The sequence below is a fragment of the Mastacembelus armatus genome, chromosome 9 (assembly GCF_900324485.2).
Source record: "Mastacembelus armatus chromosome 9, fMasArm1.2, whole genome shotgun sequence".
Classification (NCBI taxonomy): Eukaryota; Metazoa; Chordata; class Actinopteri; order Synbranchiformes; family Mastacembelidae; genus Mastacembelus; species Mastacembelus armatus.
Genome location: NC_046641.1, coordinates 1,949,995 through 1,976,090, shown reverse-complemented (window position 1 = coordinate 1,976,090; position 26,096 = coordinate 1,949,995). Strand labels below are relative to the sequence as shown.

At 39.1% G+C, this 26,096-nt stretch overlaps 1 protein-coding gene across 2 annotated transcripts; it reads left to right on the top strand.

Moving 5' to 3' along the window:
* The first annotated feature begins 586 nt into the window (after positions 1-586).
* Positions 587-25,319, top strand: golga1 (golgin A1). 2 transcript variants are annotated; one of them, XM_026322025.1, is made up of 24 exons: positions 587-756; positions 1,514-1,815; positions 4,537-4,627; positions 5,874-5,948; positions 7,705-7,802; positions 7,885-7,917; positions 10,829-10,957; positions 11,274-11,443; positions 11,750-11,861; positions 11,954-12,037; positions 12,363-12,488; positions 13,387-13,482; positions 13,814-13,909; positions 14,486-14,581; positions 15,000-15,140; positions 15,359-15,433; positions 15,764-15,853; positions 17,273-17,375; positions 20,326-20,486; positions 20,953-21,111; positions 21,398-21,457; positions 22,312-22,536; positions 23,287-23,373; positions 23,717-25,319. In XM_026322025.1, exons 2-24 carry the CDS (start codon positions 1,687-1,689, stop codon positions 23,795-23,797), a joined length of 2,517 nt encoding a protein of 838 aa, XP_026177810.1. In that variant the 5' UTR covers positions 587-756; positions 1,514-1,686; the 3' UTR covers positions 23,798-25,319. The 2 variants fall into 2 exon arrangements, with proteins under 2 accessions (XP_026177810.1, XP_026177811.1); XM_026322026.1 differs by lacking the exon at positions 10,829-10,957.
* Positions 25,320-26,096: the final 777 nt, after the last annotated feature.

Sequence of the window (26,096 nt, the reverse complement as noted above, 5' to 3'; positions counted from 1 at the left end):
ACAAGATCCTTGCATGCTCTCCCAAACAGTCAAACTACACCGACATCAGCAAATATAATAATCCCTAAACAAATAAATATTGCGCAGTTCTCCGGCGGCTGAAAATGATGCCTTCTATCTATGCTTACAGTTCTGAAAAGGTAAACGTTAGGTCCCAAAACACAGGAGTAGATAGAGACCGGCTGGTTATGGTGAAGGTTAGGTGCCCAAAAGTATAAGAGGTAACTTATCCACCGGGAAATAGACTCTCCTCCCCATTTCCTTTCCAGGTTTGGGATATAACGCTTATGGCAGGCCGTTTTATCATCAGATTTCACTTGACATTTCAGATAGCTAAAATTACAATGTGGATAGTCACAGTTTAAATTCAAGATATCTACCATTACACTATGACTGGTCACAATTTCATTTTGGATATCCGAAATCCTGCTCGACATATCTGAATGAACGCTGCTGCTGTTGCTTTTGCGGCCTCTAGGCGGCGCCTGTTGCTCGCTGCATCCCCGCCCCTCGCAGATCTCCTGCCCAATGAAAAGAGGCTCTGCCGTGACGTTATCAGTCATCTGTGTTGGTGTGATTACGTGTTGCTCACCAAGTAGCATTAGCTAGCTGGTCGGACGAGACGGCATTAGGGAGTTTCTGGCGTCTGTCACAACGATAGCTGTTCATTGAGTTCCTAAAGAAAAATCAAACATACAGTGACCGAACTCGTGGAAACGCCACGGACCGATATTTTTACATATCGAAGTTAATATGGTAAGATAAAGAAGTCTTCAGTGAACGAGCCAGCCATCGAAAGCTAACATCACCCGGTGCTGCTAACGTTAACTCTCATTGTTATGGCTGGAGTTAGACATTTGCTGATGGGCTTCGACACTGCTAAGACCCAGCACAGCTTTTACTTTGCAGCAATTTTGACCCAGTTTATTCGCACATTGCTTAAAAGTCTGAGTTAATAGTGTGCACTAACTGTAACAGGCAGCCCAGGCAGCACATTTAATTATAAACTCATTTCAGAATCTGTCTGCTTTTATTTACAGTTAAGTCTTTGTGATTAATTGCATCATTACCCAACTCTCTGATTTTCTGAGCTATATTTAACACTTGGAGGAACTCAAATTGGTATAATTTGAGTTATAACAAGTATAACATTTTGATCCGCTAAACGACGATATCAGCAACATATTTGACAGCTGTAAGAAATAAAGCTAAATGACATACTTTACTAGCTAAATATATTTCATCCACAAGTCAGATGTCCAAATAACCGCTGGATTCTTTGCTAGAATTCGCCAACACAGTAGACAGACAAAACAAACCCAACCAACATTTGTCTGTCATTGATATGTCAAAATATCCTGCCTGTTATGCTGTGTGTTAATAACTAAAGGCCAAAAAAAGAGTGGGATTTGATCTTGGGCTCATCACAACAATGTCACACGTGACTATTACAGACAAGTACCCTCTGGTGTCAATATTGATATTTTAATAACTGTCACCTTTCTATTTTTAGATGTAGCAGAATGGGTTTACCAATACAGACTCCTTTTGAGGGGATAACGGGCCTCTGTTTGAGCCCTCAGAAAACAGAGCCTTAAACTCCATGCATCACGTGAAGACACTTGCACTCCAGAAAATACTAACTGTGCTCAAATAGAGTTTCATACTGAAACTGAAAGGACAGACATGTTTGCAAAGTTAAAGAAGAAGATTGCAGAGGAGGCGGCCACAGCACCACGGAGTGGGGTCCGTATACCACGCACCATCAGCAAGGAATCCATTACTTCAGTGGGGGCTGACTCAGGGGATGACTTTGTAAGTCTCTGTGAAATCCTCATCAATCTCAAGTTTAATGCTTTACAAGCACCTTCCTTTATAGGTTTCTACATCTTTGGCATGCAACCTACCCTTTTCATATTTTTAATTGCATTCATTTTTGATTTTCTTTATTTCACAATGTAAAACAGTCACCTCTTCTGTTCTCAGTCATATGCTTGTTTTTAATTGCAGAACATTTTTCAAGATCCTCATAGACTCTTTACACAGAAGAACTAATCCCAAATAATATAAAACAATAAAAGCAGAAACTATAACTAAGAGTGAGATTAAGTTGCCATTAAATCATATTATAATAAGCAGTAAAGCACATCAATAAAAATCTAGTCAGATTATTTAATCATGAATCCAAAATTTGTAATGGTTAATGTCAGTGCTTCCGCAAAGTTGGGAGGCTCAAGAGACTCAGTGTGAAAATTATAGTAAGTGTCCAGTCATAGAAGTGTCCACTTCCTATTATGAAAGTGAAAGTGACTTATATGGCCAAGTATGGTGACCCGTACTCAGAATTTGTGCTCTGCATTTAACCCACCCAAGTGCACACACACACACCGTGAACACACACCCGGAGCAGTGAGCAGCCAGTGCTGCGGCGGTCGGGGAGCAGTTAGGGGTCCGGTGCCTTGTTCAAGTCCGACTCCCTTTCCATTAGGCCACGACTGCCCCTATTATAGTTCAAGCCTTAAAAAAGCTGCATTGTGCTTTTTCATATGAGGCAACCTGATGGCATTTTTCATTTGACAGTCTTGGCAAGTAAAAAACATAATGTTTAAATTAGTGATGTTGGGTTTATTGGCTCACAGTTTAAGCAGCTTCTTTAGAGCGGCAGAAATAAAGTATACACTATTCCTCTCACAGGTTGGGTAGTACTGTGAAACTGAACTTCATATATAAAATTACTCATCTTCACAGCTTGTATAACATTGTTTTTATTATCATGCTTCCAAGTGTAATAATTCTTCGTCTTTGATTTGTGTTATCTTTAGGTCCAAAGTTTTCTAAGGTGGAACAAACATTTCCATACGACTTGCTAATACAACTCCAAAGATGTTCAACCACTTTTGAATTGATTAATGGCCATTTAAAACAAAAAGCTAATTATTAGATGCTTTCATCAGGTTGTTTTTGGACACTCAAAGTCTGAAGTATCTTTGGACTGTTGATATACAAAATAGGAATTCATTTGGACTGTTTTCTGGCATTTTTACAGCAAACAAAACAAGTAATTAAGAAAATAGTTGTCGATTAAGTGATAACCCCACTTATTAGCACCACAAAACAGAGAGGGAACTATTTTATTTTGACCAGATTCCCACTAGTAGAAAGTGTTTGATACCACCTCTGAACATGCACACTGTGAATGTAAAGTACTTTGAGTGTGATATAGGTGCTTTATTTGCTCTCTGAGGCAGCACTGAGAGTCCAATGTGAGAAATTCTCTGGCAGCTCCTGTTGATGCTTGGTCCTTAGTCCAGCTGCATTAGGAATCCTCTTAGCATCTGGATAAGAGATTTATACTGCCTCTCTCCAATGTAGTTGAACGCCCGGGAACATCCCAGTGTGCAACCTCACTGCCAAACAAACAGATGGTCAGAAGAATAAATATGGGATAAATAATTTGCTCTTAGATATGAAGGTTAAAAACTATTAAACAACAAAACACCAGCAATTTAAAAACCAGCATCCAGCTCCTTGTAGACCCAAATACCCAACAGCAATATTATAAAGTAATCAAGGATGGATCTCCTTGTCATGTGATTTGTCACTCTATATTGGTTTTGGTACGTCAGATAGAAATCAGTGCTATGATAGGATATTTGGTGGCCCATAGAAATAGTCACCAGTCAGCTCCAGGTGCCAGGGTTGGGTGTGACTGACATTACTATAGAGGAGTGATGATGCATTGCGTTGGTCTCTTTTGTACTGACTGCATCCAGGCAGGATGTTGTATTACTCAGTCCTAAGACCAACTAGTATAGCCTGAAGTTCAGACACTTGCACAACTTGACATATCTCCTAGTTAGTTTAGAGTACACTCAGTGATGACTTTTTGTATTTATATGTTATTTTCCTTTTGTTTCTGGCTACATATTTACCTGTTTATGTCAACTCTTCAGTGCACTCTGATATTTCAGGTTTTTTTCTTGCTTTTTCCACATTGTTTTTAACAGAACTTTGTGATCCTGGCTCATAAAGGAAATCCATATGTGTGGAAAATCTATGCTCATCATCACTGATAGGATAGATTAATCTCTGGCGGAGAAAGCCAGATATCTGAGGCTGTAGGGCTGTCTCGGTTGCACCTGGCTAAATTATTTAGTGAAGGTGCTGAGGATCAGTATTGCCAGTCAATATCTGACGTTGTGTTTGTGACAGTAGTATGGGTTAAGCAGTTTACCCAGTTTGTTTTGCACAAATTCTTTTCTTTATGTATCCATTTCATGTAATTTTCATATACTTTTTTTTCTTCGGCCGACTTACTAAATGACATGATATCATATAGAGGATATTTGCATTTTTGAAGTGTTTCTGACTAGTCACCAGATTGGAATATTAACCAGTAGGGTGTATATTTTCCTGTGCTAAAAATAACTGCTGTAATACATTGACTGCCATGACTTGATAGTTTTAGACTGTGAAAGAGTGGCATCATCATGAACCTGTTGAATAAGTGCTACTTCATACTGCTTGTGTCTTCAGGCATCTGATGGCAGCAGCTCCAGGGATGACCTGCCCTCCCAGCTCCTCAGACGGAATGATCAGATCCGGAAGCTAGAGGCCAAGCTGTCAGGTAGGACATGTCAGTCTGAGGTCAAGCTGCTGGGACATCTCAGCCTGTAGCTTTCAGGGCACATACACTGCATCAGAGATATTTCAGTTCAAGTGTAGCTTGTACCAGTAATGCACAGGGCTGTAAGTGATAGATCCTATCCTAACTGTTCAATAATGTAATAACATCAGAATCATCAAATGACCAGCTCATGATTGTCATGTCATGTCAGCCTACTGCTAGTGTAAGGTGTAAAATTGTGTCCCATTTAAATTTTACTTTGTTTGCCTCAGTTTTTCTTTGCAAGCCGCAGTCACACCCATTATGAGTAAAAGCACTTTAGTTTACAAGTGCAGACTTTCATAAAATGATGTAGATAGATCTACCTGACAGCACAGGACCACAGCAAATCTGCAATACCCAGACAACCAAAGAACCATCCTCTCAAACCTGACAGGTACAGCATAGAATTAATCACTAGTCTTGGTAGTGATACTTCTAGTCCATGAGCCTGGCAGCAGCACTACCCCAATGGCATACAACTAAATTGTATAAGGAAAGCAGTGTTTAATTTGTTCTCATCTTTCTGATACCGTTTAAAAATACTGAATGGGCCTGACTTTTGCATTGCTTTCAGTTCAGTTTAAGAAACATGTTGTAAATTTGCCAGGGAGTCAGTTTTATGATAAAAGGACAGCTTAAAACAAATGACACACTTGTGTTATATCAATGTATCAATGTCAAGTTGTATGTAAAGCTGACCCCGTTCTACTCATTATGCTGTATGATGAAGTACAGAGCTTAACCATGGTAGAAATTTTCTTTCTTCTTAATGCTGATTACATTAATGTTTCAGAATAAATATGATTATCTATTGCTGGTTGCTGGATGTATATTCAATGGGAAAAATTACATTTCTAGTTTTAAAGTTTTCTCATCCTCTACTTTATACAATAGCTCCTCTTTTCTTTGAGCGGTTTATGTGATTTCACACAGGTTAAAGGTGGCACATTCTCATGCAGCCTTTTAACCAGTATGGTTTTCTCAGATAAGAAAATCAGTAGTTTTACCTTCCATTATTTCTCAATCATGTTTTCCCTTTTGTTTCCTCTCTCTCCTTCTGTTCATATTCTCTCCTGCCTCTCTTTATCATCACCTACCTGTTGCTCCTTTCTGTGTTTTGTGTGTGCGGTTGTGTGTTGGTGTGCATGTGTGTGTGTTTGTGCTGTTGATACCCCCATCCCATCACCCTACTTCCCAACACTAGACTATGCTGAGCAGCTACGAATTATGCAGAAGACCAAGGAGAAGCTTGAAATTGCATTAGAAAAGCATCAGGATTGTACGTACCTCTACTCTCCTCCCAATTAGCTTCCTTTCTCTCATCTGTCTGTCAGCTGTTTTAACCATCACCTAGCCATGAAGATAGTTTATTATTCCAGATGCTCGTATCATAGGCTTTAAAGCTTTCTTTTGGAGCTCTGGATGCTTTTTCTTTATATTGTAAAAATTCACCCTCAGGGCTTTCGCACTGTTTACTTAGCACATTGTTTTTGAGGTTGTGTGCATCATCTTGTATGTTGTTGGTGTACCCACTTTTTCTCTACTGTCCCACACTCCTCAAGTTAGCAGCTTTCTATGTTTCCTACAGTGTGTTGTAATCACTCCTGAAGATGTGACCTTCACCCATTGCTTTCAGTTGGATGTATGTGCACAAGAAATTTTGTTATAAAAATAGCTCACCAGCTACTCTAGCTAAGGTTATGAACATCAGACAGTGGATGACATTATTTCATGTCAACATATAGCTGCAATGTATCTGCTCTGTTGAGCTTAGAACTATTGGAGAAATAGGTGTTTCTGCCTCTGAGGAGGGACTTTTCCTGATCCATTTGACTGTGTAACATCTGTCTGCCTGACATTGAGCTTTACCCCCGATTCTCAATTTATGTTACTCAGGACAAATGTTTTAGTGGCTTCCTCACCTTAACTCTAGGAAATTTAGTTCACAAAAAATATCACATTTAAACGCCTCAGTGTCCATTGTATGCAGCTGCTTTGTGTTCTGGCTCTGTCGCGACTGCTTCACTTGACCCATCTCAGCCAATGTGCTAATATCCACTGGATATTCTCTGGACAGCCCTGTTTCACTGCCTTGGTTGGGATTTGAGAGTGTGTGAATTTTAATAGAATCTAATGCTTTCACTGAGAGTTATTATTTGATTATGTTTAGCACCTAGATATTTATATATTATATGTTATGTTTCTTCTCTGATGAAATCAGTGAAGCTAGAGCAGTAATGAACATTTCCAGTAATGCTTTAATAAAGAAATAGTGGTGGCTGATGAATTGGTTGAAGGCGCTCTGTCTGTTTTTTTTGTGTTTTGTTTTTTCTTCCAGTGGATGAAACTGTGTTAATGTGATAGAATGGATAAATGGAGAGTGACAGAAAGCAGCTGTGTCCAGTGAACATGAGGGCTTATCAGCAGATTTTCATGAAATTTACAAAGCACATGCATGTTTCCTATTTGATGAACACTTTCCATTTTAGGCACTCCATAAATGTCAAACAACAGAGCAAGATGTAAATTTTCTTTCAGGATGTCTCATACTCTGATGTATGACTTCTAATTTTAATGATCCCATAGCTTTCCCCCAAGCAACCCTATCAGGTACAACTACCATTTTTGTTCATGGTAAAGATCTACAGAGGACTGAGATTTATGCTCAAGTATTAATGGTCTAGTTTGTTATTGGTTGTCGTATCTTAATATCAAGAGCTGTAATTAACAGTGCAGCCTCTAGGGATTTGTTTAATTAATCAGGGTGGATTATTATTCCTTCTTCACTATTCACTGCAGTGTTAACTTCCCAAACTGCATTTTAGTTTGTGTCAGTTGCCATGCTTTGTTTGTCTTTTCCTGTTTTTGCTTCTAGGATAAGCACACTCCTTAATCAGACTCTAACTTTTCACAGCCACTAACAGTGCTACTTTCTGTGCTATTTAATATTTCTGTTCTCTTTGGTTGCATACAAACCTCTCTATATGGTTTCCACCTTTCCCTTTCTGTTTTTCTCTCACACTGTCACTACTCAGCATCCATAAAGAAACTTCAGGACCAGAATGAGTCTTACCAGGCCAACAGAGCGAAAATGGCAGAGGGGATGGCTTTAGCACTGGAAAAGAAGGATCAGGTAAATGCAACTCCATGCACCTTTTAGCAGTGCGCTGATTTGTGGCTTGTGCACTGACATCTTCCTGTCCTTTACACGAAAGGAATGGATGGAGAAGATGGCCAATGTGGAAAAGGTATGTCTTGAAATCTATCTTCAAGGACTTCTTATAATATGCTACATTTTTATAATACTGAGGATTTGAAATGTGACTGATCATGGAAGGATTGAGCAGTACAATACTTAGATTGGGTGCTTTCATCCCTAACCCATTTTCCTCAGATCAGCTAAATTCTGGTGAATTTGTTTGTTAGGTTGGTTTGCTTAGGCTAATGTGAATGAGGTCTATGCATTGTTTGCACTGTGAAAGCAAAGCAGACTATCCACATGATTGTGGTGGCATTTATATGCATTTTAAGTTACAGTGCTGTTAAGTACAACTGCAGGTAGTGAACTGCTTAGAAAGCAGTCTCTTGTTTGAGGCCATAAGCATCTTGAACACATAAGCGCTGGATTTTTACCGGTTTGGGACCAAACTATTTGAAGTACATGCAGAGAGTGTAGTGTAGCAACCACACAGTACACATGCCTGTATGATTACAGTATAAGTGGGTCTTTTTTCCCCATTTTTCATAGTACACACTTTAAACAGCAGGGTAAAGGAAAAAGACTTTTTTCCGTTAATCAGGACCAAACAAGTGAATGAACCTTAAGCGCATCTAACAGATCATGCCAATGATTTTGCATTTTTAAGTCAAATAAATGCTAGTCATTAGCCTAGATGTGTATCAATACTGTATTTTAGCTTTTGTACGATTCTGCAGAATTACCTACTTTACAAATGTTCAGGTGACATGCCCACCTTAAAACTCAGTGCTTTGCATTACAAAAGAATTGTCCATATTTATAATACATGGTAATAATTGGTTGCTCATCAAACCATCTTTAACGGTTGACTAATTTCCACAGTGGAGTTTTAAATTTCATCTGTGTGGTTCATGATGGATTAATAGCAATACGGATGACCCACCTACAAGTACTTCTTATTGGACACACTCGACACACCACATTACTGAGGAAAAAAATCTAGTTTCTAGTTTATAGACTTGCATACTTTACACAGTTGAACAAGGTCTTATTCATTGTGGTTCAGCAATCATTGCACCCAAAGCAGTGCAGACGCAAGTGATGTGTTTTACAATTTAAAACATGTCCAACTCAACAAGATTAATTTGAGCACTGACATTAAGATGGCTCGTCACACATGTCGGGTTGTCCACAGCATCACTGTCATTCCAACTCCTCCAGCAGTGGTTACAAAATGTCTTGCTTATGGCAGCAAAAACTTTCTAGTTTCATGTATAGTTTGCCATGTGTTACAACAGCACTAGCAGCTGTCATCTACAGTATTTGCTTCAGTCCACCAATCTGTGTCCCATGTTCTTGCCTTCTTCAGCATCATGTCTTCCTCAGTGTACACTGGCTCAAACAGTTGTTCCAGAAAAAGTGTAATTGTCATCTGAAATCCTAATCATCACATTTACTTTGACATTTTCTTTTGAGAATTCATTTCAATTTCAATTCAATTTATTTGTATAGTACCAAATCACAATACACTAATCTCAAGGCACTCTAGGAATCACAAGTAGACCTGCACTCAGCAGCAGAGCAAAGTGGTCTATTGGGATAATATGGTACTATGAGGTCTTTAAGGTATGAAGGAGCTTGATTATGAAGGGATTTGTATGTGAGGAGAAGGATTTTAAATTCTATTCTGGATTTTACACAGAGCCAATGAAGAGAAGCCAATATAGGAGAAACATGATCTCTCTTGCTAGTTACTGTCAGGACTCTGGCTGCAGCATTCTGGATTAACTGGAGGCTTTTTGTCGATAGTAATGAGTTACAGTAATCCAGGCTTGCAGTAACAGGTGCATGGACTAGTTTTTATGCATCATTTTGAGGCAGGATATTCCTAATTTTGGCAATGTTATGCAAATGAAAGAAGGCAGTTCTAGATGTGTGTTTTATGTGCAAAGGTGCACATCTTGGTGAAAAATAACTCCAAGGTTTTTCACCCAAAGTAGTTCTGGAGGTCAGAGCTATGCCATGAGCTATTGATTCATTCAGACTGACATATTCATCCTGCTGTAGACAGGTTTCAGTGAGACAGAGTAGGTCAATTTGGTGATCAGTTATCAAGTCATTTACTAACAGAGATTGAAAGAGACCTAATATTTAATAATCCACGTCTGACTGTTCTGTCTTTCTGTTCAATAAGAGGAGTGGTCTTATTTTTTATTAGGTTTTTATGAATAACTCCTCTTGTGTTAACTTTGATTGTTAACTATTTGATTTATATGTTCGAGGGGCAGACACAGTCTCTATGTGGTTTGAGGGGGGCGGCGGCTCTAAGGAAACTGCAGAGAGGCGTTTTAGACTGAGTCTCTGCATCCCGGTCCCCACCCTGGATTGTCAGGCTTTAGGTCGGCTAATAAACTCGGCCAAATTTCTAGAGATGAGAGCTGCACCATTCAAAGTGGGATGGATGCCGTCTCTCGCTACCAGACCGGGTTTTCCCCAGAAAGTGGCCCAATTGTCTATGAAGCCCACATCGTTTGCTGGACACCACCTAGACAGCCAGCGACGGAACGACGGCATGCGGCTAAACATGTCATCGCTGGTCAGATTGGGGAGGGGTCCAGAGAAAACTACGGAGTCCGACATTAATTTAGCAAAGTTACACACCGACTCAACATTAATTTTAGTGACCTCCGATTGGCGTAATTATATGTCATTGCCACCAACGTGAATAACACTCTTACCATATTTACGATTAGCGAGTTGATGAGAAGGTGAATCCTGTAACCTGTGTGCTTGCACGTGCAGCCTTGTACACATGGATTAGATAAAGAAAACATTAACACTCCAAAGCAGGACACTATAGTGACCCTCTAAATTTGGCTTCTTGAAACCCTGCATGTGTCGTGCAAAAGGGCAATGCATGTTTACTGTGCTTGCATATTATAACTGTTGTGTTTGTTTAGGAGAAGGCTGCCTTGTCAGCCCAACTTCAGGAGATAATGGAGCAAAGCGTAGCTCTCTTCCAGAAAAGGGATGATCTGGATGAACTGGAGGGCTATCAACAACAGGAGTTAGCTAAAGTTAAACACATGGTGCGTACATGTGGAGTTGTTTCATTGAATGTACAGCATTTCTTAAAAATAGTGATGTAGTTTGCCACTTTTGTTTTTGCCACTTTGCGGTCAAATTGAAGTTTGGAAATGAGTGGGAAAAGAGTCATTTAATGATCTAGGGTTCGGAGCAAGTACAATCGGTGACATCACTGCAGGCAAGGAGCATATCTTTGGCACTGCAGGTGTTTAAAAGCACTTGGCATGGTGAGGTGTGGTTGTATTTCACCTGGCTTTATATTGTGCTTTCTTTAGTACATGGCGTGTTCTATGATTATGATTGTTTCCTGTTTATCAGTTGCTGAGGAAGGAGGAACAGCTGAGCCAGCAGGAGGTCCAACTGCAGCAGAAAGAGGCTGAAGTTCAGTCAGCAAAGCGAGGGCTGACTGAGGCTCGAGGGAAACTCCAGGCCCTGGAGCAGCATTATGAGGAGAGCAGCAGACTCACCTCTGAGCTTGAAATAGAGCGGTAAGCAGCACTCAGCAGCATGCATAAGTTTGAGTTTGTCAGGAAAGCGGCATTTAAGTAGGACTGTACATGTATGGCTTTATTGAAGCCATTTGACAACATTTCTTTGGACAAGGCTTTTGAGGCAAGATCGATAGTTATTAGATAGCTAAACTTTTCAAAGTAATTGAATATTCATTTTAAGTCATAATGTCATATCCTTAAGGCATAATGTTAGGGATATATGCCTGTTGTCATCTGTTAGATTTTTGACTCTGATTTTTGTTTAAAAAAAGAGACCAAATGCATCTGATTGGATTTGTGCAGAGAGGAACTGCTGCTGCTTCGGGAGGAGGCAGACAAGAGGATCAGGGAGCTGGAGGGGCGATGCCAGGAGTTGCAGTCGGTCATCCATCAGGTTTCTGAAGACTTCCAGAAGGTCTGTTTTTGCAGCACAAGCTGCATTAAAATATCCACCTTCTTTACAAAAATATGACTGTTCAAATGAGTTTGTGAAATTTTGTTTTTCAGTCACAGAATATGGTGTCAAAATTAGAGGAGTCCCTCCATGATTTACAGGCTGAACATGATGCCCTGAAGTTGCAACAACAAAAGGTCGAGACATAATGATCAGTAGAAGTCATCAGTAATACCATTGTCCTTCGTTGTATGGCTAAGATTACTGGCACTGAGCAGTCAGCAAATATTCAGAAAGAAAATGTTTTCTAGGCAGCACGTTAGTGAATTTGGTATATTGGTTATTGTTCATGTGTCAGGAACAGAACAATAGATTTTTTTTGCAGCTATTTTCAGCTGATCAGCCTTTTAGAAAAACAAGGTGATCAGTCCTGATATTAAAAATATGTGATATTTGGTTTTTATTTTAATGGTGAATGGATTATATGCCTGTTTTTGACATATTTTTTCTTAATATCATCAGGCTGCTGTGACAGAGGAGGACAAGGGGCGCTTGTTGGTGGACCTTCAGAAGAAAGTGACCTCACTGGAGAGACGGCTGCAGGGGAACCTGAGCCAGGATGAGCATCTGCAGGAGCTTCTCCAGGAGGTGAAATACATCTAGACCAGGCTGAATTAAAAAAGAGTTTTCAAAGAGTTTCTAATAGTAGAGTCAGGTAGTTTTGTTTTTTTTTTTTTTTTTACTGTATTTTCAGGACTACAAGTCACACCTGAATATTAGTTGCTTTTAATCAAACCGGCCTTGTTGAAAATTAAAAAACATATATAAGTCGCTTTGGTGTATAAGTCACATTTGTAATTATAGTCTAAATTAGCAAATGAAAAACCTAGACTGGGCATAACAACAAGCAGAAGTGCATTACAACATTCATTTATCTGTGTCAAATAACCTTAAACTTCACCAACATGAAGGTGAGGCAGCGTCTCCTCCTCTCTTAGGTTGTCAGAATGCAGACACTCACTCTGAGCTTTTTTTCAGCTGCAGACCTGAAATCTGCAGTATAGCTCTGTCTTAGGCGGTGTTTTAACTTGTGTTATACTAGGAGTCAGAGTTTAGCCTGAACATAAACATTTTTACATTTTTAGCGGCGCAGTATTATATTCAGTTATGCCAAGAGTGCAAGCTAATGCTAGTGACTACTTCACAGAATGACAGTAAATTAACACATATACGTCGTTGTGCTGTATGAGTTGCATGACAAGCCAGTGTAAAAAAAGAAAAAAGTTCAAATTACAGTCCAGAAAATACGGTATATATTTTAATTAACAAACTATTGCAGTACCACAGGTTAGCTGGTAGATTACAGAAGACATAAGAATAACACATTCTCTTTAGGAGTGAATTTCAGTGATGTGGTGTTTTTACCAGATCACAGATAATGCTTGTAAAACTACCGTTGCAGGAATTTTACAATGACAATGCGCTTTATTTATTTTTATGACTTTATACTCACACATTGCATTGACTGATGTTGTTACTTTTTCAGAAGTCCAGCCTAGAGCAAAATCTGGAAGAGACCAGAGCAGAGCTGTTGGCTGTTCGGACAAACCATGCTGGTACTGTCAGCTCTCTGGAGGCCCAGGTAAACCAGTGAAATTAGAAACAGCCTGAACTCTGCTCTATAGTAAAGTCCCTGCATCTGTTATCATACTAGGTGATACCATTCTGAATACAGAGGGAATAATATATGAATAGATATAATTACTGATGATCAAGTAGCTACACATTGCTAAGTCCACTTAAAAATTTCAGGTGAACACATTATTTATTTACAGTTCCAACCTATTTGAACCTGATCACCTGAGCGTCCAATGCAGTTTCAGTTCCAAATATTGATTATGATGGTAAAAAAATGAAAAAATATGTTAGAATAAGTGATAAATTGGCACCACAATGCTCTTGTTTGACCTCAGGTCTCCAGAATGAGCTGCAGTATTACTGAGCTGCAGACCCTTCTCCGACACAAAGAAGACTCCTCGAGGGCCTACAGAGAAAGAACAGATACACAAGTAAGCAATCAGACATACGCCTGCAATAAATAGTAAAAAATAAAATAAAGTGCTGGTTTATGTGCTGATTCAAAACTGAAAATACAAATTCATGTTAGCTCGATATGGTGTAATTCAGTCAGAGCTTTAAACTGTGTAAAGCAGCATGAATCTACTTTTGGCCAGCTGAAGTCACAACCACATCACAGACCTATTCAATTTTAGTGGTGAACATGTTTGACTCTTATAGTGCAAACTTAATATTAACATCAACCCCAGTAGTAGATACTAGCATTCTCATAGCAACATGTTTGTGATGTTTATTAATGTAGATAATTTTCAGCTGTAGGACTTTAAATCACACTTTAATTTAATTGTTTTTTGTTTAGTGCATTGTTAATTAAACACTGTTACGAAGGATGCATAGAACTGACAGCAGTGAACAGTTTAGCAGCAACATGGGCCATCCTGTTTTGACCATCTTTGCTGTGATTTGTTGTTTAGGAAATTGGAAAAATATAGATTTGAGTTGACTCACTGATTCTCATGGTATGGATGTCTAGTCACAATCAATTATTGTACTGTTTTGTGTTTCAGATAGCTAACCTGGAACAGCAAGTCCTAGAGAGCAGTGAGAAACTAAAGTGTGCAGAGCAGCAGTTCACAGAGAAACAACAGCACATGGAGAAACTGGTGAGTAGTAGTTAGGACACAAAACGAGTTTTTAAGTTGTAAATTTACCAGCTATGTTCAGTAAGTGGACACATTCTCTAAGCAGTTATCAGTAACACACATTTAGCATTTTCCCCATCGTTTGGTATTTTAATGTTCAGTAATGTTCCACAAATGACTTAACAAAATCAAATAACTGAAATGATTAATGCTTTTAGAAATCTTTACTTCGTTGTCATCTAGTGGTAATATTAGGAATGACACTGTGGCAGCCAACATGGCACACTATATGATGTTGATGTGTATATGAAGTTGATTTTAGCACACTTATGATTGTGTACTCCAATCCTCTTAGAGGGAAAATATTAATGTTCAGTCTGTTAAAGCTCTGTCTGTATGCGTATATTTCATTATGCTTCCATATGTGTGTTTTATTCAGGAAGGAGAGCGGAGTGCTGAGAAAGCCTTTCTGGAGCATCAGGTGTCTTTGTTACAACAACAGAATCAGGAGAAGATCAGTCGGCTAGAAGAAAGCATCTCCTCTTTACAGACAGAAAAACAGATGTTGCAGGACAGAATGGTATGTTCTACTTTTCTTTTAATTAGTCTATAAGATATGCAGTAGTCATGCTGTTAAGCCATGTTAGTACATCCTAAGAGGATAGTGGCTTTTGTTTTAATCACCAGTTGAATAACTGTTCATGCACACTTTTGCAGTGAGAGAGCATGGCCTTTCAGCTTGTAATTGTAGACACAATTTGTCCTATGTAAACCTGTATTTCTTTTCTTGTGTGGTAGGCTGATCTGGACAAGGAGAGGAATGACATGAAGTCTACCCTGAGGCAGCAGAAAGAAGAGCTGGAGCAATATAGGGTAAGAACAACTGCAATGTTTTATTTTACATATATTGCACATACTGCAGTTTGATTCCTGACAGCTCTGCTTATATTCAGTGTTTTTAAATAGTGACATGAAATGTAAAAATCTATTCCAACTATTTAAAGTACCATCAAAGTACTTAAAAGTATGGAGATGTAATGCCTCTTTCATAGCCCTGCTACTTAACAACCGTCTACCTACTTCATGCTGAACATATACTAAGGTTCCCAGAGCTGCTAAAAATGTAAAATATTAACTAATATAACATGGCGTAAAGCAGAATGTATTCGTAGTCTTCACTCACCAATATGTGTGTTCCCTCAGGCAGAGCTGACCAGCCGACAGACAGTGAGCACGGAAATTGCCAAAGCTCTGGAAGAAACCAGACGACAGAAGGAGGAACTGCAAATACAGGTATGTTGTTAAAGGCCCATCATGCTGTATTGACATCAGAGAGTTTGACTGTTTAGTTATTACAGATGATTTTAATGTACCCATGGATAAGGCCTGTGACAGATATGCCTTTCTGCTGTCCTTGAAACCTACAGTCTTAGTCAGCATGTTAGTGAGCCCACCCATACCAGAGGTCACACTCTGGACCTTGTCATTACTAAGGGTGTTAACATTTCAAATGTCACTGTGATTGGTGTTTTATCTGATTGTTTTTGTGTCTTTTTTGATTTGTCCATAATTCTCCAAAGATACAGCTTTATTAAAAAAAAGACATAAATGACAACACCGGGACATGGAGATGATTAGGTTTGAAGACGCCTCTCTTTCTCATGTTGAAGATTTGTTACTTCAAGTGTTCTAAATGTTATAGATGTGATTGCTCCTGTTAAAGATAAAGTGATCAGGAACAGGCAAAAGGCGCCGTGGACTAATGATGACTCGGTCTAGGCAAACTCCAAGTTCATAATGGCATTTATAAACAAATGTGTGTGTTCAATGAAACTCTGTGTAGAAAAAGAAAAATGTATTTTTCTGAAATCAAAAACCGCAGTAACAACTCCTGTGTCCTGTTTGCTACAGTGAATAGATTAACGAACCGTCCGTCTCCATTGCCATCAGAACTAATTTCAACATCTAAATACAATGAGTTTTCAGAGGTGCTGAGGACTTATTAATGCTTTTCCTTTACTCTCTGGGCCAACTCACCCAAAACCATCTCAGTTAGATTTAGATCAGGTGATTGTGGATGCCAGGTCATCTGCTGTGGCACTCCACACTCTCTTGAGGAAATAGCTCATAACCTAGGGAAGTGTTGTTCTTCTGAAGAAATGGTGTCTTTGTCACAATTTGACCATGAAAGCCTGACTCACTCAGTCTGAACAGTGGATTTTAAAATATATCTGCCACTTGAACTCTGGGAAACCTTTAGTGGGCTGTAATCTGAAATGCTGTCAGTCAGCAGTTCCTAGGACAGGTAATTCTAATAAACACGTCCTCTGCAGCACAAGTATCTCTGGGTTCTCCGTTCCTGGGATGAACCTCATGAGTCAGTTTGATCATAGCGTTTGATGGTTTTGGCAACTGCACTTGCATTCAAGTTTCTTGAGATTTTGTGAATTGAGTGACCTTCATTTCTTGATGTCATGATGGACTGTCCTTTCTCTTTAACTGTTTATTGCCTTAATATGGATTTGTACAGTAGTTGTAGTAGCACTAATAGGGCTATTGATTCTGTACCAACACTTCCTCTGCACAAGACCACTGATGGTCTAAAGCACATCTAAAAAAGGCATCAAATGTCACAAATTAACTTGGGCCATGTTTATTATCCTATGTGTGGTTATGTTTTCAATAAAAATGTTTACCTGTGCTTGATGTCAGGTTGGGGATCTGACCACATCTCTTCAGACCTCACAGCAGGAACTGTCCGCTGTTACAGAGAAGCTGGCACTGAGAGAGGAAGACATCAAAACACTCCAGATTGGTATGGTCACATACATTTTGCTACCTTAAAGCTACAAAATGTACCTCTTTCTAATATATTATAGTGGAAAGATACTCCAGAATATACATTAATGTACAGAGGTACTGTTTAAAATTGATCACCTGGCAGCAGTGTTAATTTCGTTGACGAAATATTTTCGTTATAATTTTCGTCAACGACACGTTTTTACTGACGAAAACAAGACGATAACGAAATAAAAATTAAGTGATGATTACGAAAACTATAATTAAAGTATATTGACATTTTCGTTGACTAATAAAAGTGAGACGAAAATGTGAGTGAGATGTTTTTGGAAAAGATCCAATCAGAATTAATCTTGTAAGACGTGTAAGATGCACGTGCACATTTAAAAAGTAACTGATCCACCCGGCGATGCGAGATGCGCGAGTACACATCATCATAGCCTACACTGGGTGTCTGTGTGACTTAAACTATAATGAAATGGCAACAGCTGGAGAAAACAAAGAGAAGATATATGGGTCAGTTTCATGTTTGATGCAATGGTATTACTGCTAAATACAGTTTTTCTCTTAAATATTTTGGAGTTGACCTTTTGCTTTAAAAAATGAAGAATGTCATATGCAGGTTATAAACAATGCATATCTAATTTTTGGTCTTTTATGAAAAGGCCATATTCCATATACAGTGGGTACAGAAAGTATTCAGACCCCTTTAAATTTTTCACTCTTTGTGTCATTGCAGCCATTTGCCAAAATCAAAAAAGTTCATTTTATTTCTCATTAATGTACACTCAGCACCCCATCTTGACAGAAAAAAACTGAAATGTAGAAATTTTTGCAAATTTATTAAAAAAGAAAAACTGAAATATCACATGGTCATAAGTATTCAGACCCTGTCCTCAGTATTGAGTAGAAGCACCCTTTTGAGCTAGTACAGCCATGAGTCTTCTTGGGAATGATGCAACAAGTTTTTCACACCTGGATTTGGGGATCCTCTGCCATTCTTCCTTGCAGAGCCTCTCCAGTTCTGTCAGGTTGGATGGTGAACGTTGGTGGACAGCCATTTTCAGGTCTCTCCAGAGATGCTCAATTGGGTTTAGGTCAGGGCTCTGGCTGGGCCAGTCAAGAACGGTCACAGAGTTGTTCCGAAGCCACTCCTTTGTTATTTTAGCTGTGTGCTTAGGGTCATTGTCCTGTTGAAAGGTGAACCTCCGGCCCAGTCTGAGGTCCTGAGCACTCTGGAAGAGGTTTTCTTCCAGGATATCTCTGTACTTGGCCGCATTCATCTTTCCTTCAATTGCAACCAGTCGTCCTGTCCCTGCTGCTGAAAAACACCCCCACAACATGATGCTCCCACCACCATGTTTCACTGTAGGGATTGTATTGGGCAGGTGATGAGCAGTGCCTGGTTTTCTCCACACATACCGCTTAGAATTAACACCAAAAAGTTCAATCTTGGTCTCATCAGACCAGAGAATCTTATTTCTCATAGTCTGGGAGTCCTTCATGTGTTTTTTGGCAAACTCTATGCGGGCTTTCATGTGTCTTGCACTGAGGAGAGGCTTCCGTCGGGCCACTCTGCCATAAAGCCCCGACTGGTGGAGGGCTGCAGTGATAGTTGACTTTGTGGAACTTTCTCCCATCTCCCTACTGCATCTCTGGAGCTCAGCCACAGTGATCTTTGGGTTCTTCTTTACCTCTCTCACCAAGGCTCTTCTCCCACGATTGCTCAGTTTGGCTGGACGGCCAGGTCTAGGAAGAGTTCTGGTCGTCCCAAACTTTTTCCATTTGAGGATTATGGAGGCCACTGTGCTCTTAGGAACCTTGAGTGCTGCAGAAATTCTTTTGGAACCTTGGCCAGATCTGTGCCTTGCCACAGTTCTGTCTCTGAGCTCCTTGGGCAGTTCCTTCGACCCCATGATTCTCATTTGCTCTGACATGCACTGTGAGCTGTAAGGTCTTATATAGACAGGTGTGTGCCTTTCCTAATCAAGTCCAATCAGTTTAATTAAACACAGCTGGACTCCAGTGAAGGAGCAGAACCATCTCAAGGAGGATCAGAAGAAATGGACAGCATGTGAGTTAAATATGAGTGTCACTGCAAAGGGTCTGAATACTTATGACCATGTGATATTTCAGTTTTTCTTTTTTAATAAATTTGCAAAAATTTCTACATTTCTGTTTTTTTCTGTCAAGATGGGGTGCTGAGTGTACATTAATGAGAAATAAAATGAACTTTTTTGATTTTGGCAAATGGCTGCAAGGACACAAAGAGTGAAAAATTTAAAGGGGTCTGAATACTTTCTGTACCCACTGTATATTTAATGAAACTTGTTTTTATTTAATTTTAAGTTATTTTGTATATTACAATAGTTTAACTAAATTACACTTAAATTAAACCCAATATATTTTAGTCGACTAAATCTACTGTAGATTTAGTCGACTAAAATCTTTTGCTATTTAGTCGACTAAAACAAAGCACGACTAAAATATGACTAAAACTAAAACTGAATTTTAGTCAAAAGACTATGACTAAAACTAAATTAGAATCTGCTGTCAAAATTAACACTGAGCTGGCAGCAATGCAGAGATATTGTCCTCTTAAGTTTCTGAGTGAGCTTCTAACCATTCACAGAAGGCCAATGTCGGGTTGACACTCACAGCTCCCAGTCAATATGTGAATGTGCTTCTAGTTTACTACCTCTCTGATACTAGAAAGTTTTAGTTTATGGCAGAGTATGCCTGAGAGCTGCATGATCTGAAGCGGTGCACACAACAAGGATGTAGATGTGGGGCTGGATGGCTGAATAGAGCATGGAGAGGAGGAGCTGAGGGGCTTTGCTCTCAAGTGTCATGCTACCTTAGACTTTATTTCCAGAACTTGAATATTGCATCAGAGCTTGGGATCTTGGGATTAGGCTAAGTATTGTTGATTAGTGATATTACTTGCCTTTGTATGTGTGTTGCAGAGGTGCAGAGTCGGCAGGCGTCAATAGTCCAGCTGCAGATGGAGGCTGAGCAGCTGCAAGCCCAGCTTCAGCAGATGGAGCTGGATAAAGACTCCCAGCTGATCAGCCTCAGGGAGGAGCTACTCAGCCAGACACAGCACCTAGATAGCTGCCAGACACGGGTCAGCACAAAAATCTGAACATACATGCTCTCATACACGGAATATATCGCTCCAAAATAAGATATTGACTTAAACATATAAATGAAGTCTTACAGACACTATAACTATACTACAACATTATCTAAATGTAATTTATAAAATGTCTATTTAATGCATTTTTAATTTTGAGCCAATGCCCAAGAAAAGTGAAGCATGAAACATTTTTGACACAATCAACTGTAATGAAAGATCCATATTAACAGCAGCAGCAAAAGTCAGTACACCTTTTACCTGACAGCTCAACATCCACTCCTAGTCTAGACTTTTTGCTTTTGATGGTTTGTTAGCAGTGTTTTCCATATCTCCAGTGCAATTACTGATTTTGTAAATGTATTATTTCTTGTACATATTGAATGTGTTGCTCTAACCTGCTATACCTTCTTCAAAGAGGTAACTGAGTCATTGTGGTTTGGTGTGTGCTGTCCAGATCTCGTACCTGGAGGTGGAGGTTGAAACCTTGACAGAGCAGCTTCACAGCCCTGAGTTGTGTGAGGAGGATCAGAATGGCAGTGTAACTGTGGACGATTTGGATCACATTCAGAAAGTCAACAGAGAACTGGAGCAGCAGCTCAGTGACAAGAACAGGGTTAGCCACCTTTATAGTCTTACATAAGCACCAAAGTGTTAGCTACATACAGATAGACTGTACCAGTGCAGTGCAGACATACAGGGAAGTTAGTCATTGTATGTCTGTGTATTTATGTAAACAGAACTAACTACTTCACAAGCTTAGGTGCACTGTAGTAACTTGATTACCCTAGGAGAAAAGGTTACCTTAGTTACAGAAGCCATGATTGTTGTTTACGTAACTTTTAATAAATGAGAAGGCCAACTGTGAGTTGATTCCTTAAGTGATGGGTGCTGTCTTGCAGACCATCAAGCAGTTGCAGCAGAGACTAGCCGAACTTAAGAGGACGTTGCAGAAAGAACTGGTAAGACAGTTATTTTTGTTAATGTAGGAATGCATGACTATAAATGCATTAATACTTTTTATGTCATACACCCAAAGGTGCCTAGCCCACATGGTCTTACAAGACACTCCTTATATTTACCTTTGGAGGCATGGAAAAGAAAAAAAATTCCAAATTACTCTGTAAACATTACACATAAATATAATCTGAAATATATCATCAGAATTAAGCATATGATGCTCCCATATGTTGATGGTAAGCATATAACAAAAACTGAGCTATGTCAAATTTCATATATGTAAACAAAAACTGTAGTTTACATTCACCTTTCCTATCAAACATTATGATTCCCTTCAGCCATTTTTCAAAAAGCTTTAACTAGAAGGTCATGACAGAGGACAGTAAAACACAATCCAAATCGCATAAAAATACACTTTCTGTCCTGCTGTGAATTTGAATGAGAGCACCCAGTTTCCACAGCCAAGGGCCCAATACTGATCTATGCTGAGCACACATAGATGTCTGGGCTCTGGGCAGGTTAACACTTCTACTTAATAACACAAAATGTTCTTGGCTTTCTCTGGTTTGGTATTTCTTCTCACAATTCTTCTTGCTAGTACAGTTGCAAAAATTCTTGATTCAATTAATTAATTTCGTTTCTTTTAACTGAGCAAAAACAAAATAAAGCCATAAATTAAATCACAAATCTCAAAGTAAACTGTCACTTCAATTGAATTTCAAATCCAACTGATTTGCTTTAACTTATAATACTTGTTCTTTATTCTTGGCAGATTGTTTTGTAGCACATTGTATTATTCTGCTTACGCAATGTAACAATGTGCATGAATTTTAAATGCGCTTTTTGTGTTCTGTAGAAGCTAAAACCAGAGCCAGATGCTGAAGGGAAGGAAAAGTTGCCAGAAAACAGAACAGAAAAACAAGAGAGGGTTTGCCCAGACCCACCACCAGCATCTACCCCGAGCCCCCCAGTCTCCAACACCACCGTGACCAACACCTCAGACCTCAATGACTCACGGGAAATAAACTTTGAGTACCTCAAACATGTCGTCCTCAAGTTTATGTCATCAAGAGAGGCTGAAGTAAGTCCTTAGTGCTCATTTTAGGCACTTTCAGACTGGAGTTCTTAGAACCTTTGGAGGAAGTTCCTTTTTTATGTGCCTGCACTGCAGAAACTATTATGAGAATTATGAGAATGCTGTTTGGGGGGACTTTTTTAGCTTCTACTCTAGAGAGGTATTTTTTCAGTGCAATGGGAACTATGAATGATGTACGTTTACATTGATTCATCAAACACAAATTTAAGACAAAGCAGAACCGGCAACTACCATTTTTTTTAAAAGTTAATTTTAGTAGTGTAAACAACAGATTCTGGTTTTAAAAAAGAAAACAAAACAAAAAAAACACACAAATTGACCAACGCCAAAGTCCAGGCTGCCTACGTGACAGACAAAATTCAGAGAGATTTAGACAGATATGAATGAAACCTGAAAATTTTCTCTAGCCTTGTTGAATGTCATGCAGAAGTGACGTCGTTATAGCAACCATCAGCCAGCTTACATTACTTCAGCATTCCTACTGGTGGTCTGAATGCCAACAGGAAAAAAGCCCAAATGGTCTGTAGTTTTCGGGTCTGTTCCTCAGTGCGGTGGTTCAGAGAACTGAACCCCTACGGTTGTTAGGTTCGACAGCACCTTTTGGAAATGTATTCTATTCAACAGTTAGCAAAGCTTTTGTGTGTAGGACTACAGGTCTGTCTGTAGTGACTAAATGACCAAGCTTGGCTCCTTTACAAACCCTACCTGAGTCTGAAGTGTGTGTCGTTCTGTCAGGCATATCAGCTAATACGAGCTGTATCAGTGTTGCTGAACTTCACTCGTGAGGAAGAGGACATGCTGAAGCAAACTCTGGAGTACAAGGTTGGTGTTTGGGTCCTTGTGTTTCATCTTCTCAAACATTTATATTAACCTCATATACTGACTGAAACCAGGGAGTGGGGCTGCAAACACAGATCACACAATTATTTTCATAATTGCCTAAGGATGGTCAAGATCAAGATATTTTCAACTTAGGCAACAACCAAACCAAACACCAAGGTATGAAAACTAAAATGAGCCTAAAAACAATTAGTAAAGGAATACCAGTGCTTATTATTTTATTTTGGGGTAGGTGAATTGAACTAGCAACACTTACATGAACAAACCGCAAATAAAAACTAATTTAAGCTAGTTTTGCTAATGTAAGGTGTGTTTTGTGTCCTAGATGTCCTGGTTTGGATCCAAGCCTTCTCCAAAGGGTACTATCCGGCCTTCTATCTCAGGCACCTCTACTCACTGGAGCTGATAAGCAGCAGAAAAAGCTAAAGTGATGGAGAGAGATGAATCTGAAGACCTCTAGGAGGAAAATGTCCTGTGGAGTCCCTCCACTGAGCAGGACTCCAGCTTTAAACTTTTAAGCAGCTTCCAGCAATTTTTTTCTGGATCAGTATGGGAAGGACTGTTGTTTTCTTCTGTGTGGGGGTAGACACTGGAGTTTATATGGTTTTAGGGATAAAAGCCTATCCATAATCAGTTGTTGATTTTAAATAACATTATTTTCTTGTTAGTGGTGGAGTCAGAATCTTGACCAAATTATCTTGAGAGTAAACTGAGAGATACGTCATTCACACTTGAGTTTAAAGTCTTGCGAGTCTCCTTTTTCCTCTTCAGTTGACATGGATATATTTCATAAAAACAGCAAAAATTGAGTTAGCATGTAGCAGATCTGAAATTAGTGCTACTTGCCAAACAGACATATGTCATATTGGTCAGGACCCAAACTGTGTATATGTTCTACAAAAAGCCTCTCAATTTAATCCAGTAAATTTTGGATTTCAAATTACAGAGTTCCAGGACCAATAAGGCAAATGTAGACTGGGATCATTGTCCAGTAGCACCACCAAAACCCAGACTGTTATGGAGAAATGATAATGTTAACATTACATTGAGATGTAATTGCTCTAAAGTTGGATTCCATTTTGTTGGATAAACTATAAACCCTCTCAAATTACCTTAGATGTGTTTGACATTCATGTACTGCAGTTTCTTGTTACCTGTCAGCCAACATATGTGGCATTATGCACCGGCTACAGAAGACCACTTCACTTCAGTGTTTCTTTAATTTTAAATGGGAAAATGCCCCTTTTGCCCATCAGTCTACACTGAATGACACACCCAGAGTGAAAGTAAAAACATTTTGTAGACATTTTAGAAAATGTATTAAAATTCACAAACTGAGATCTTTACAGAAATACCATTTGTGGCAAACCAAAATTGTCTGGGCATTGGTGGGCACTGAAGCTTCATGATTCATGGCTCAAATTGAAGTATTACCTCGGTGAGTATTACACCGAGTTGAGCCTAAGAGGAAAACCCTGCTCTCAGGGCTTTCCTGTGCCGCATGCATTAGCAGACCATAATCTAACCATGGCCCTGACTTTTACCACCAATAAGCTAAAAGACTGAGTCGAAGTGCTTGATGTGGAGTCAAATATACTGTGCTTTGAAAGTACCGACTGCAAGACTAAGTTCAGGGGGAAACGTCTCTTTTGTACTTTCTTCCACAGCCGATACAATCTGTTAGTGCAGACTTTGGGACCAGTATGAGTTACATGGACTATATTTAACCATTTGGGTGATAATCACAATGTGATTAAAAAAATAGGTGAATGCTATGTACATGATGACTGGAAGACCTGCTCTACTTTTACCTAACCTGCCTTTGCTAATGAAATGAATGAAGTTACATTCCACATGTCTATTTATATATAGAAATATGTACATATTGTATGCTTTGAGACCTTTATAAATCAATGGATGTAAATTAATTGATGTGACTAGGGTGCAGTATTTATCATCATCAAATACCAGAACCCATATGCTGCTTGTCAATCACGTAGCCCCTCCATCGCCGTCCTCCCACCCCCAGTATGATGTTAGTCACAACACGATGAGGAGGAGGTTTTTTTTTTGTTTTTTTTTTAAACTGTGGGAAGCCCAGGAACCCTGCATGCCTGTGTTCAGACTGAATAGTTGAATCCTTAAAGCAGTCCAGTCAGTCTTCTACAGTTCTCTTTATTTCAAAGGTTAGAATACTTTGGAATTGTATTAATTCCAGTAATATGCATATCATGTAAAGCAGAAACACATCAAGGAGCACTGTATTACTGATATTTCAAATGCCAGAGAAGCAAAAATCTTTTGAAATCATAGAAACAGTCTTGATGCAGAACTGCCATTATACTGTGTTACTAATGAGAAGTAGCTGGCTGATGTACTTCCTCCATGAAAACCAAGGAACAATGAATGCACTTTTTACCCTCATTGATTCTGTTAAACCCAGAAACACAAATGTACAATCACTACAGCATTTCTGTCTTTTGCTTTTCATGGTTTAACAACTGCAACCACTGAGAGTTTCCTTTCCCCACGTTTATTAATAATAAATCTGTAAATCTGAAATGATGAAATCACCTTCTGGCTCCCACTTCTGCATATTTGGTTAGACAATCAATTCTCCCTTAATTTTTATTTGCCCTAGTCAGGTCTCATTTTATACACGTTTCATTTCCAATGAGGGCTACTCAAAACCACACTAGTTTTCC

Coding starts and splice junctions, on each gene's coding strand:
- golga1 (XM_026322025.1), top strand. CDS start 1,687: ATGTTTGCAAAGTTAAAGAAGAAGATTGCAGAGGAGGCGGCCACAGCA. Junction 10,958..11,273: donor TAGCTAAAGTTAAACACATG/GTGCGTACATGT, acceptor CCTGTTTATCAG/TTGCTGAGGAAGGAGGAACA. Junction 13,910..14,485: donor GAGAAAGAACAGATACACAA/GTAAGCAATCAG, acceptor TTTGTGTTTCAG/ATAGCTAACCTGGAACAGCA.